Raw genomic sequence first — 13,497 nt, 5'->3', positions numbered from 1 at the left:
AAAGTTGAGGGATCATTGCTCTAATTGGGTTAAAGTTAAGACGTTGAGGGGCCATTGCTACAATTTTTCTCATTTCTTTTTTCACATTTGCCCCTTGATTCAGCCTCACGTGTGTGGTATGTGACTCATTTTGACGGAAGTTCTAATGGAGTTGACAAAAATGATCATTGCTACACATTTTGAAGAGTTAAGGGACCAATGGTCATGAAATTTTTAGTTGAAAGACTATTACTCCAATTAAATTAAAGTTGAAAGACCATTGCTATAGTTTCCTCAAACCCTTGTATACCAATGGAGCCTTTAACTTATACGATGCCCACTACTTGATCACAATAGTGCCTTGTGCCTACTATTTTGGTGTGTAGCTAGTAAAAAAAATACTAGGTCAACTGTCCTTATTTGGAGAATAAACAACGGTACAAAAAGTTGTTCAGTTACGAGACTCTTTAACTATTACACTCAATCAATAAATCTGAAATGAGGTCTGGAGGATCCTCAAACCAGTTACAAAAAAAAATAACACCGAAGAGCGTAACGTGCTAGTCGATGGGTAGTGGAGTTAGCTTGGAGTCGAACATGGGTCGAAATACCTTGATGACAGCAGAAGCTTTGAGTCTTCCACAATAGGTCCAGCAATAGACAATTTGGAAGAGACGGCATTCAACGCTGAAACAATCTAGAGGGAGTGGGTCTATTTGGAGAATAATTTAGATGGACCGAGTAAACATCCTGATCCGATAATACAAATACTATATGAAATGAGATTAATATGAAGTATTGTGTTATCAGACTGAAATATCACCTGTTAGTGGTTTAATTCAATTTGAAATACTGGTTGGACTTATATACTAGTGGTTCATGTGGTTTGCCAATACTATCAACCATGCAGCTATGATGCAGTACTAAGTAGGTTTTGGACCATTTTATGGCACTCGCTGCACGCATGCACCGCCCCAAAGTACATATCATTTTCTCAGTAGACCAACCTAAAGAACATAAAGGTCAATGCATCTTTTCTTTTATTTTTTTCTTGTATTTTTTTTCCTTTTTAGAACAAATGATACTATCTATACTAAAGGAGAGGGTGTGAGTTTAGCCTCACAATGGGCTAACGATACTATGGTTCGAATTCGTTTTTTTATGAGTATCGAATCTAAGACCTCTCAGGAATATCAGTAAAGTGTAATACTAAGTGATAGGTCAATTCATCTTTATATGCGCTTCATCATTCTTTCTAGAATCCGGGTACTTTGAATGATTTTGTGACACCCCCATTGTGCACGCTCGTGTTGATTTTTACATGGCACCACTATAATTTGGTGGGTTATTTTGGGCTATATAAGGGATTGCAGTGAGCTTCATTAGTGACTGGTTCTTTTAGGGTATAGCGTTGAGATGACAAGCATTTTTCTGTTTCCAAACTAAAGAAGTATGCGTCGTTTAAGTTAAAGTGAGGCAACACATACGGATGATGTGGAGTAATTTTTGGACGAGGTATAACATGCGTTGGATCTAATTTTGGATAAGACGTATATACTGCATGACCGTCACGTTATGTTACAATCTGCTTTTGTGATAACATGCATTGTACTTATTAATGATACAAACTTTACTGTATAAACTCCATTTATGTACGCGTGTTACTTTAGTATTATACAGTAATTGTTTTGTATTTTTGTGAATTGAGAATGTATGCCAAATTAGAACAATATCCTCATCAAACTTGGGCAGCTCTCACAATATCTGAATGACGAACCTTCCCACTAGCTATTGGGATTTCCACTTGAACCATAATAATGCTACAAAACTACCCTATTCAAACTTTTCAACTGTGGCTTTTAGTTTTCATTGGCAAGCATTGATGTGGCAAATTAGGAGTGGGCACGGATCGATTTGATTCGGGTTGTTACAAAAAAAAAAAAACTAAATCAACTAGTATTCAACGATTCGGTTTGGTTCAGTTTGATTCAATACCACCATTGAATCATTGTTCAAACCAAATCAGTGTTACTCGGTTTGTTTCAGTTTGATTTGATCATTTTAAGTCTAGTCAACACATAAATAAAAACGTTCAACATTTCAAGAGTTTTAATTTTCTAAACGTTCAATATGATTCAGATCGGTCGGTTCGATCAATTTGATTCCCACCCCTATAGCAAACCATCACACTTTTGCAAGTCATGCCAAGCTGTGGACTAGCTACCAGCTGTCCATGCTAAAGTTAAAGTTGGATTAAAAACCCCAGACAAAAATACCTGTCACACAATCGAACAAATGGATAACATAAATGATATTTTTGATAAAAAAAAAAGAAAAGAGAAAAACATAAATGATATGGATGATGCAGCTACTGTTTGGAACACGGACTTGAATGTGATGACCATTATTATATCAAGAACACATACGTGGTATATATGAATTGAAATTAGTCTGTTTCTGTTGGTATGCATTTCTGCGCTCAACTTTGAATTCTAGTTTATTAAATGAAAATAGATTAAGAATAATGCTAGGGTTTGTAGCAAAACTCTAATCCCATCTCGTATTGCTGAAACACGAAAGAATATTCTAGAATTTAAGGAGATAATTTTCACACATTGTTTTTAACATGGCACGTTCGTATTTATATTTAGCCATCAAATTGAATAAGTGAAATGCAAACAAATAGCTTGAAGTAAAGAGAGCGTGTGAGAAATTGAAAAAGTTGTGCAAGTTCAATGACCGTCTAATCTAAAAGTAATCACTAATTCTTAGTATAATAATTTGGAGTTTGGAGATTTTGCAGAAACTATAATATGTTATCACCTTATGCGATAACAGTGCCATATGAAGAGAAATATTAGTAATTTAATATGCTATTAATGTATGACGAGATACCTCCTATATTATTCAAAACAAAAAATGATGATTGGTCTTTAAATTTACGACGTTAAACATGATTTTTAAATTAATTCAATAATCGGGAATAATAATTTCAATGATTGAATCCAAATCCCATACCCTGCTCCATTCATCTCTCTCGTTCACGAGATTTTCTGTTGACTTTAAATATTTCTTTTGCCTTTGGCAGTCCAACGTTCACACGCATGACACAACAAACGCATAACTGAAACGCCAGCTCCTATCAATCCAAAGTAGGATTCCCCCCCCCCCTTTTTTTTTTTTTTTTTTTTTTCATCTATTTGAACGATCACGGCGGAAATCTTAATTCTGCCAATCCACCACCTGCTACTAAAATACAAAACGGTCCCGGCTGACATTACGCTTACTTTTCACCTTTTAGGTGATTTTTACCGAAAAAGTAAAAACCTTTCCTTTGCTGTCACAAATAATTACCACTCCGCTTTTCCGTACGCAGAGACGCGACACGCCAGTCTTTCAATGCGCCCGGCAACGCCCGATGATTTCCCCGCATCGACAGCAACAGCATTTTAACGCGCTTATTATCCATCCAAATCCTAATCACTTACTTCTTTTAAGCTCACTGAGTATTACCAGTTAGAGAGCAGCAGCAGCAGAAAGCAGAAGCCAGAAGGCAGAAGCAGACGAGGACGACGACGGCAGCGATGACGTTCTCCACAATGTCACCGCTTTGATTCGAAGCGTCGTTTTAAGGAAGCGGCCAAAGCGAGCCAAAATACAAACGGATAAACGAGGAATAAAAATTAAGCAACAATGCAAAGCAAACGCTGCAAGAAATCCAGCAATCGTTTTTAGAAACTGTTGTTTAATTGATTAACCATTGCTTTAAGAAATCGCACTCCGAAAACGAAATTTTATAAAAAAAGGATTCTACACAGAAGCGACCTCAAAATTCAGGGTTGAAGAAGATGAGGATTTTAGTGGTGGTTTTGGTGCTCGGAGTTCTGGCGACGGCGTCGTATTGCGCGAAGGTGACGTACGACCACAGAGCGCTGGTGATTGATGGGAAGCGCAGGGTTTTGGTGTCCGGCTCCATTCACTATCCTCGTAGCACTCCCGAGGTACTTCTCTTCCTCTCGTTTTTCCATTTTTTTTTTCTGCCTGAATTTTGCTCTGTGCGTGTGTGTTTGGTTGTAGATGTGGCCGGACCTTATTCAGAAATCGAAAGACGGAGGCTTGGACGTGATCGAGACCTACGTCTTCTGGAACTTGCACGAAGCAGTTCGAGGCCAGGTCTCTCTCTCTTCTAGCATTTGCTGAATTTTTTCATTTCCAATGCGACGCCGTTTGGTTTCTGTGAAAATGTGGGAAGACGAAGACTAAAAGTTCATTGCAATGATTACTGCTTTTCTTGGTCAGGAGACACAAACGCTAAAGAAATCATGAAAAGTGAAAACCCATGATTTTTTTTTATTTCGTTTTCGTGTTTTATTGTTAGTGTAAGGGGAATGATTTGAATCCGGGACGTAGTGAGTTTTTTGGGCTTTTGGTTATCTTGAATTATGCACATTTTGTCTTTGTTGTGATGGTGGTGACTGGTGGACTATTCAATTTTTGCAGTATGATTTTGGGGGAAGAAAAGATTTGGTTAAATTTGTGAAGACAGTAGCAGAAGCTGGCCTTTATGTGCACCTTCGAATTGGTCCCTATGTGTGCGCAGAATGGAACTACGGGTATTATGAATTTAATTGAATTTTAATTGGTCCTTTTCCATTTTTCTCTTTTGGAGAAACAGGAAAAGGAAGTTGCTTTTATGATGATCAGCTTGTTTTTTTTTTTTTTTTTTTACTACTTTCTGAAGAGTTTTATTGTGTGATTGTGTTTGTGTTTCAATTTTCCAACAGTGGCTTTCCTCTTTGGTTGCATTTCATACCCGGAATTCAATTGCGACGGACAATGAGCCGTTCAAGGTTTCTTCTTCTCCACTTTATCCCAACTGCCTCTGTGTGTTTGTGTTTTGTTTCTCGGTGTTTTCTCAACTTCAGTGTTTTATTTGAATTTATGTGGTTCAGGCAGAAATGCAGCGATTCACGGCAAAAATTGTTGATATGATGAAGAAGGAGAAGCTTTATGCATCTCAGGGCGGACCGATCATTTTATCTCAGGTTTAAATTTTCTTACTTCTTTTTATAATTTACCCTCACAGAACTGAACGCAATAGCATTTTAGAATTCATATAGCCGACCCCACTTAGTTGGAAAAGGCTTTGTTGTTGTTGTTTTTTATAATTTACCCAATGTGTGTGGTTTTGAGAATATTCCAATATGACTTACGGATTAAGTGCTGTTTCAATTATGCCAGATTGAAAACGAGTATGGAAACATTGATCGAGCATACGGGGCAGCTGCCCAAACCTATATTAAGTGGGCAGCAGACATGGCTGTGTCTTTGGATACGGGGGTGCCTTGGGTCATGTGCCAGCAAGACGATGCTCCTCCATCTGTGGTGAGGCTTTTGTAGTCAGGTTTCATTTGTATGAACACAGCACCCTTACCGTGCTTTCCTTACTCAACTCGTATGTCGTATAACTACCCGCAGATCAGCACTTGCAATGGATTTTATTGTGACCAATGGACCCCAAGACTTCCTGAAAAGAGACCCAAAATGTGGACTGAGAATTGGAGTGGATGGTAATTTGTTGATCTAATCTGTTTTTTTTTTGTTGGTACTTTGAGCTAGTTTTCTGAAAATTTGAATAAATTTCTGCCATCACCTGTAGTATCTGTATTTGATTGCTCTTTTATTGGTAACCTTCAAAATATTTGCGGTCACTAGGTTTCTTTCCTTTGGTGGTGCTGTGCCTCAGAGACCAGTGGAAGACCTTGCATTTGCCGTAGCACGCTTCTTTCAGCGAGGTGGAACTTTCCAAAATTATTATATGGTACTGCAATCGTCTCTGGAGTTTTTAACATTTTAGCATAACTTTAGGGGACTGTCATGATTTAGGACAAGTCCAGTATATTTCAGAAACTAGGAAGAAAATATGAAGTGATTTGTTCTCTGTTGCTCTTGAACAGTACCATGGCGGGACTAACTTTGGGCGGAGTACTGGTGGACCCTTTATTGCTACCAGCTATGACTATGATGCTCCAATTGATGAGTATGGTATGTTGTCCAGTATCCCTGTATTATTGCTTTACTACTGCTCATGATGTATGCATATTTGCTTATTGTATGTATATACCATATAGAACTGTGTGCTCATCGGTGCTATATAAATGAATTGCAGCTTCTGTCAACACGAAACTTAGGGTATAGGCAATGGTTATAATGTTACGATATACTTTTATAATGAGAAGAGACAGTAATTAAAAACATCAATGCATATAACATGGATGGCTTATCAGTAATCGATTCAACCTTTTCATGTTGCAGGGCTTCTTAGACAGCCTAAGTGGGGTCACCTAAAAGATGTGCATAAGGCCATAAAGCTTTGCGAAGAAGCGATGGTGGCCACTGACCCAAAATATTCTTCTTTTGGTCCAAACGTTGAGGTATGGTGTTTTTACTCAGTGTTAGAGAGTATCTTTTGTCCTATTCGTGGCTATGATGAGAAATGTTACATAAACTTCTAGGCCGTCCTTGGTCCTCCAGTCTAAGTGCATGCCCCCCGTATAGCCATATCCATCGTGGAATTGATCACCCATACCAGTTTATTACTGGTGAAGCAATAGAACATACATGTTATTCACGTTTGAATATCTGAGAAGAAATTTATGGAATATCTGAACTTCCTAGTATTCATTTTAGAATATCTAAAAGGAAGTATTTGTGGATGAAGTTTCTTAAAATTGATGCTGCAAAACTATTGCAAAGGAAAAAAACCGGATGGTTTTAGCTCCAAAACTAGTTCTTAGGATCTCCAAAACGTAATACTAGTCATCACCTGTATGCTTTGTATATCTGAAATGAAGTGGTATTCTACCAGTCTAGGTGAATGTCCTGCAACATGATTTTTCTAACATGTATTTTCCTTTTTTGTTTATTCTCATCTTCAGGCAACTGTTTACAAAACAGGATCAGCATGTGCTGCGTTCCTTGCTAATTCTGACACCAAATCTGATGCCACTGTGACTTTCAATGGAAATTCTTATCACTTGCCTGCATGGTCTGTGAGCATCTTACCAGACTGCAAAAATGTAGTGCTTAACACTGCAAAGGTTTGCCTCTCCATCTTCTATCGCGTTGTGCTTGCATGTATTTGGAGAAGATTACCCATATTTATTCCTTCGGGTCTAGAATATAGAGTATCAGAATATTTGTATAATATATTATGGTTACCTTTTCTTGGTCTGGTCAAGAGATGAGTTATCTTCACAACGTTCTATATTTACCACTTGAAAATATTGGTCCCTACTTTGTATATCTCTGTGTGACTGTATTCCAAATTCCATTGAGGGTTTTTTTTCAAAAATACTATATATGTAATGCTGTTGTTTTGTGTGTCTCGTATGTCATATTTGGTATACATTTCCTAGGGATATTGCAAGTATTTTCTATTGAAGCCTTCATATATAATAAGTAGTATGCTCAAAATAATGTTATGTTTTCTTTTTTCATTGGAATCGTCTTATAAGCAAAACAATATAATCTATCATGACAGATTAACTCTGCCGCCATGATTCCAAGCTTCATGCATCACTCAGTGATAGATGATATTGATTCCTCTGAAGCTTTGGGCTCAGGCTGGAGTTGGATAAATGAACCAGTGGGTATCTCAAAGAAGGATGCATTTACCAGAGTTGGATTGTTGGAGCAAATAAACACCACAGCTGACAAAAGTGACTATTTGTGGTACTCTTTAAGGTAGGAAATCCACGAATTCTTTGTTACTAACTTTGAATATATTTATTTCCTTTCATCCGATTGTCTTGATTTCTTTCAAGACTTTAATCCGTTTTCTAAACAAATTCTGCAGCATTGATGTCACAAGTTCTGACACATTCCTTCAAGATGGATCTCAAACCATTCTTCATGTGGAATCACTTGGCCATGCCCTTCATGCGTTTATTAACGGAAAGCCTGCAGGTGATGTATAAAGTTATAAACGAGTGTGGCTATAATTTGATTGCTGGCCCTTCTTCCTTGGTCTTGATCCAGCAGCAATATTTGTTACCTGGTAAATAGACGTTGACATGTCTTGGGAAACTACGAAGGAAACCATAATTTTATTATCCCTAAACCTTTGTAGTTTGGAGATGCAGGCCTTGAAGGCTGAGAATCTGATAGGGCTTTGAACGCGACTATGCTAACATTGCTGTCCAATCTGAGTTTTAAATTCCCAATGCCATTCTGTTTTATAGATTATAAGAGCACTAAACATAGTTTCTGCTTACTGTGTTGCAAAAGAAGATGTCAGAATACTGTCATAAGGCACCATGTAAAATGAGGTTTTAATCTCAAAATATAGTGGTTCTATGTTTATTTCTTTCTCGGAAAAGCCTCCTGTAATACCAAAGATTAGAAACTAAGACAAGCCTGATGATAAGGTTCACGCTTCACAGTTGTGAATTTCAGATCTGAATGAGAGTTATTGGCAAGTATTTAGTGCATTGCTTGAACTATTGCAACTGTTCTGGCTCTACTTTACAACTGTTCTGCTCTTGTATTTATGTTTTAGTTGGATTCTTTTCAGGGAGAGGAATCATCACTGCTAACAATGGCAAAATTTCTGTGGATATCCCTGTCACATTTGCATCTGGGAAGAACACAATAGATCTTCTGAGTTTGACTATTGGCCTTCAGGTTTCACCTTATTTCTTATTATATTCTGGAAGTGCAGTTTTTGTAAATGAATGCCATGCTTTAAGGTCAATTTCTGACCACGGATTGTTTTTTGTACATCAATTTTTCAATCAGAACTATGGAGCCTTCTTTGACAAATCAGGTGCCGGAATAACTGGTCCTGTTCAGCTGAAGGGCTTGAAAAATGGCACTACCACTGATCTCTCATCTCAGCGGTGGACCTATCAGGTCAGTCTTCCTATTTTGTTTTGTTGCAATTCCCTGATAACTTGAAATTTCAAAAACCAAAAACAAAAAGAAAAACACCCAAGTTCTTCAATCTGAATAAGCAGTGGCGTACCTTCAAAGGACAAAGGCTAACAATTTTCCATTTGTCGTCTTCATCATTGCGGCTGCAGATTGGACTTCAAGGGGAAGACTCGGGTTTTTCCAGCGGAAGTTCTTCTCAGTGGATTTCACAACCTACCTTACCCAAGAAACAACCCTTGACATGGTACAAGGTAAACGTTTAGCATAATAATTATGTATAAGGGTAAAGGTGGTGAAAAACGATGTGATTTTGAGGAGAAATTGCAGGGACAAAAAGTATTTAACCTTTCTAATACTGCTACATGTGGTGCATGTGTTGTATTTTCTTGCGTGTTCATGCTTGGATGTGGTGCATTCTGAGTGATGTGGGTTTCCTCAAGTCTTGGCTGCTCATGATTTAGATACTAACCGAAGAAGTGTTCTTTTCTCATTCAGGCAACATTTAAGGCTCCTGATGGCAGTAATCCTGTTGCACTAGACTTTACAGGGATGGGAAAGGGTGAAGCATGGGTGAACGGACAAAGCATTGGGCGGTACTGGCCGACCAACAATGCTCCAACTAGCGGTTGCCCTGACTCTTGCAATTTCAGAGGACCTTATGACTCCAACAAATGCAGAAAGAACTGTGGAAAGCCATCTCAGGAATTGTAAGCGTTAGAGATTCTAAGGGAAAAACTTGAATTGAAACTTTGATTCTGAATATTTGATATCACTAAACGTACAGGTACCACGTGCCTCGTTCATGGTTGAAACCAAGTGGAAATACTCTTGTCCTGTTTGAGGAAATTGGGGGTGATCCAACGCAGATATCTTTTGCTACAAGACAGATTGAAAGTTTGTGCTCACATGTATCGGAGTCTCATCCATCACCTGTAGATACGTGGAGTTCAGATTCAAAAGCGGGAAGGAAGTTAGGGCCAGTGCTATCACTAGAGTGCCCATTTCCTAACCAGATCATTTCTTCAATCAAATTTGCAAGTTACGGAAAACCTCAGGGGACCTGTGGAAGCTTTAGCCATGGCCAGTGCAAGAGCACTAGCGCTCTATCCATTGTACAGAAGGTATGATGCTACATTGATAAAATTCTTCGCACCTCCAACTGTTGTCTCCTCTTTGTTTACTGATTCACATTGTTTTACTGATAAGTGCTACCTTTTGAACAGGCTTGCGTTGGATCCAAGAGTTGTAGCATCGAAGTCTCGGTTAAAACGTTCGGTGACCCATGTAAAGGAGTAGCAAAGAGTTTAGCAGTTGAAGCATCCTGTAGATAGACATCGCTCCTGGCTTTGAAAATTTCTTGTGGGATATGGTTAACTTGTTATCCCCAAGTTTCTCTATAGTTGAATAATGTCATTCTCAAGGAGGCTACTGAATATTAATAAAATTCTCAAATATATTAGACTCTCTCTCTCTCTCTCTCTCTCTCTCTCTCTCTCTCTCTCTCTCTCTCTCTCGGTTTGATGAAGATCCTAACTTCCGATAAACTGGACGGGACATGTTACACCTATCGGTGTCGGTGTTCCATTCAGGTGGTTCCTCGGGGCCCGAAATTGACAGGGAAGTTGCCATCCCTACAATCAAGCAGGGTTACTTGCAAGACAAGATTCAAACATCATTTTTCTCTCTGCCTAGATCTATAGAAAAGAATGAACAAGTTTTAATCAAAAGCTTTAGTTTAGATAATAAGCACACTAAATTTAAGTTTACAAGTTTAGGGTTACAAGTAGCATAGCAAATATGTCATAGGCAAGCTTAATTTGCAGCCCTTATTTGTTTATTCCTTAATTTCATGTTTGAAATGCTAACAAATTACACAAAATACGTAAATAAAGTGTTTATTACTATTGATCACTATCAGTACTGAGCAATTCCTCCAGCAGCTGCAAGCGCAGGCTGTTTTTGGAACCTGCAAACCTTGCAGAGAGGCGAAAAGAGGGATGAAGTCTCGTACTTGTCCTCCCCGCCTGCCATTGGCATTGGGACTCCGACCTTGACCGGACTAACGTAACCTGGCCTGTAAGTCTTGCCCAAAACTCCCTCCACAAGATCGGATAAATTGGTAAATCTGAACTGTGTCTCCAAGTGAGCAAATGTGTCATCAGCTGGTATTTGGTAGTTATGAACCTTGTTTTCCTTTTCTCCGATAGGCCTAACCCTTATGTCCATTTCCACAAGGCCGGCCACTGTAACCCTAACGTAGTTGGTGTCATCGGTTCTTTCCACTACTACCTCTCTATCTTCACCGTTAGTCCTCCATTCAGCATCTCCATCAGTGGGGACGGTAACAACTTTGTCGTCCCACTTTACCATGAGAGCATCAACTTTGTCATCCCACTTTGAGACCCTCTTTGCTGCGATGACAAGGGTGTGAGAGTCGAACATCAATGCGAAGGCCTGAACCCATGTGAAATCCCGGGTCCTTCCTGTTGGTCGAGTCCCGATGAAGTGTGCGTTGATTTGGAGGTTGGTGTCTGAAACAATGGCAAAGTTTTCCCCCTTGGCTCCATGGAAGTAGAACATCACACCGTCACCGCCAACAAACCTAGGATCGTAGCACAGAGAGCCGTATCCATCACACTTGGATTTCCTATCTGCACAGAAGAAAAGAAGATCTAGTTTTAGTAAAAGTTTCAAAATATATGATCTAGTTAAATTCTTTTTGTCAGTTACATGGTTAATTGAAAGAAAAAAAGAAGGGTGAAATGGCTTACACTTGCAAGTAGCTTCACACTTGCTACCGCAGTTAATGAAACAACCCTTGTTCTTCTTGTTCTTCTTCGGCTTTCTCTGAGGGCATTCCGACGGGCACGTAAGGGTCTTGTAATAGCAAGCCCCCTTTGCTTTGCAGAACCCTCGCTCCTGCCCGGATCCCAGTGGTGTCAACACGTCGTAATTAGCCTCATCGGCTTTTTTGCCATTCGCGTTCCCGTTTCCATTGCCTTGCCCCATAACCAAGGCGGCTTCCATCGAAACAAGGACGACGAAAGCAGCCACCAAAATATGCGACATTGTAATCGTAGGCGCCATTTCTGGCTGCCAAATATGTATGCTTCTCTTCTCCTTCTGTTGATTGTAGTTTGTGTTGTGAGCTGAAGAATTGATGGGAAAGAAAGGGTCCGACAAGAGATTATATAAGGGAGTGACGAGGGAGGGAACCCTAGCATTAGCCTTGGGATTCGACTTAATGCTTGTGCTCATATTGCTTCTTCATGTAATCAAACAGCTTAGAACCAGCAGTTTTGGCTAAGCATTGGGATTGCTTCTACTTTTTTATTTGTGTATTTTGCAATGCACATTAGCACTTCTTTCGGCTTGCTCAAAGCGTCGTTATCGAGGGAAAAAATGGCCGACTCCCGAAAAAAATAATGAAATTTGCATGTGAAAGTTGCAAGAAAAGTCTTCTCTATTATTTATATTTGTCATCATAACAAAACTTTTCTATCCCAAACACTATCACATTGTTGAGAAACTTTTTATTGTGCAGGAACACGACTCAGTATACAAAGTTTCATAATAAAAGTGGTTGTTATTTGAAATAAAAAATTTCAATTATTTGTATTATGACACTTGATGTAATAGATATATTTGCTTACAACATTTTGGTTCATGTATCATATTTGGATTAGCTTGCATGCACAAAAAATTATATGAAAAATGTGATAAGTCTATTTGAATGAGTAAAATAAACTTGAAACGTAAACAAAATTAAGAAATTTAACGGTAGGAACCTACAGATCCTCGATTTGTTAATTTTGTTTTTAGTGTATTGCTTAGCATTTCTCTTCTTCTGTAGTTCACATTAACATTTCTTTCGGCATGAGTTTTGAAAACATATTGTAATTTGCACGTGAAAGTTGTCATATAAAGTGTTCTTTTTTGTCATATTAGGATGAACTTGTATGTGGTCTAATATTCCAATGGATAATATATTGGCTTTTTACATGCGTTCGGGGTTCGAAATTCTCATTTCCTTAAATTATTGTAATTAATAATTTCAAATTTTTCCCTCTTTCTCTTAATAATAATACTAATTAAAAAAAAAATTAGGATCGACTTCCATAAATGAGTTCGTATAACAAATTGGGGGATGAGTTACATTTTTATGAGAGATCGATCGATCAATGTGATTAGCAAATATGTTAGAAATAGATTTATAAAATCATATTAAAGATTGAGAAACTTTTTGAGACGTTTTAGACTGTCATCAGAATACACATAATATTAAAGCACTTTAGCTCCAGTACTGTAAGAACACTTCACCGCCACCGCCTGCCACTCCACGAGGGAGGAGCTTAATTCTTGCCTCCTATTTCATGAGTTAAATAAAGTATATTATATATACTCAAACGACTATTCTACCCTGGAGGTTCATAAAAGATGCTCTTTTTTAAGCCCTTGAAAATGCTTATTTTGCAAGGCATGATAATTTAGTGGACTTTAATGTAACATGATTCTCACTTGTGTATGTAATATATTTTAGGCTTGCCAATTTATTTCACGATTTGTTAAAATTGACACAAAACG

The 13,497-nt window shown here is 38.3% G+C and overlaps 2 protein-coding genes across 2 annotated transcripts; one reads left to right on the top strand and one right to left on the bottom strand.

The window, feature by feature from the left end:
• Positions 1 to 4,033: 4,033 nt before the first annotated feature.
• Positions 4,034 to 10,379, top strand: LOC137742293 (beta-galactosidase 8-like). Its single transcript, XM_068482123.1, is given in 19 exon segments — positions 4,034 to 4,152; positions 4,480 to 4,592; positions 4,764 to 4,804; positions 4,807 to 4,829; positions 4,932 to 5,024; positions 5,221 to 5,364; positions 5,458 to 5,549; positions 5,695 to 5,800; positions 5,937 to 6,024; positions 6,295 to 6,413; positions 6,918 to 7,079; positions 7,523 to 7,725; positions 7,838 to 7,947; positions 8,555 to 8,664; positions 8,779 to 8,892; positions 9,063 to 9,164; positions 9,409 to 9,620; positions 9,698 to 10,034; positions 10,137 to 10,379. Coding segments are annotated over 19 exon segments (2,373 nt in total). The 5' UTR covers positions 4,034 to 4,056; the 3' UTR covers positions 10,245 to 10,379.
• A 283-nt stretch (positions 10,380 to 10,662) lies between these two features.
• On the bottom strand, positions 10,663 to 12,091 carry LOC137741491 (uncharacterized). The gene is made up of 2 exons (XM_068481194.1): positions 11,685 to 12,091; positions 10,663 to 11,564 (listed from the first exon to the last, which is right to left on the bottom strand). Exons 1-2 carry the CDS (start codon positions 11,998 to 12,000, stop codon positions 10,828 to 10,830), a joined length of 1,053 nt encoding a protein of 350 aa, XP_068337295.1. The 5' UTR covers positions 12,001 to 12,091; the 3' UTR covers positions 10,663 to 10,827.
• Positions 12,092 to 13,497: the final 1,406 nt, after the last annotated feature.

The sequence above is a fragment of the Pyrus communis genome, chromosome 8 (genome assembly GCF_963583255.1).
Source record: "Pyrus communis chromosome 8, drPyrComm1.1, whole genome shotgun sequence".
Lineage (NCBI taxonomy): Eukaryota > Viridiplantae > Streptophyta > Magnoliopsida > Rosales > Rosaceae > Pyrus > Pyrus communis.
This window is presented reverse-complemented; position numbering and strand designations above follow the sequence as displayed.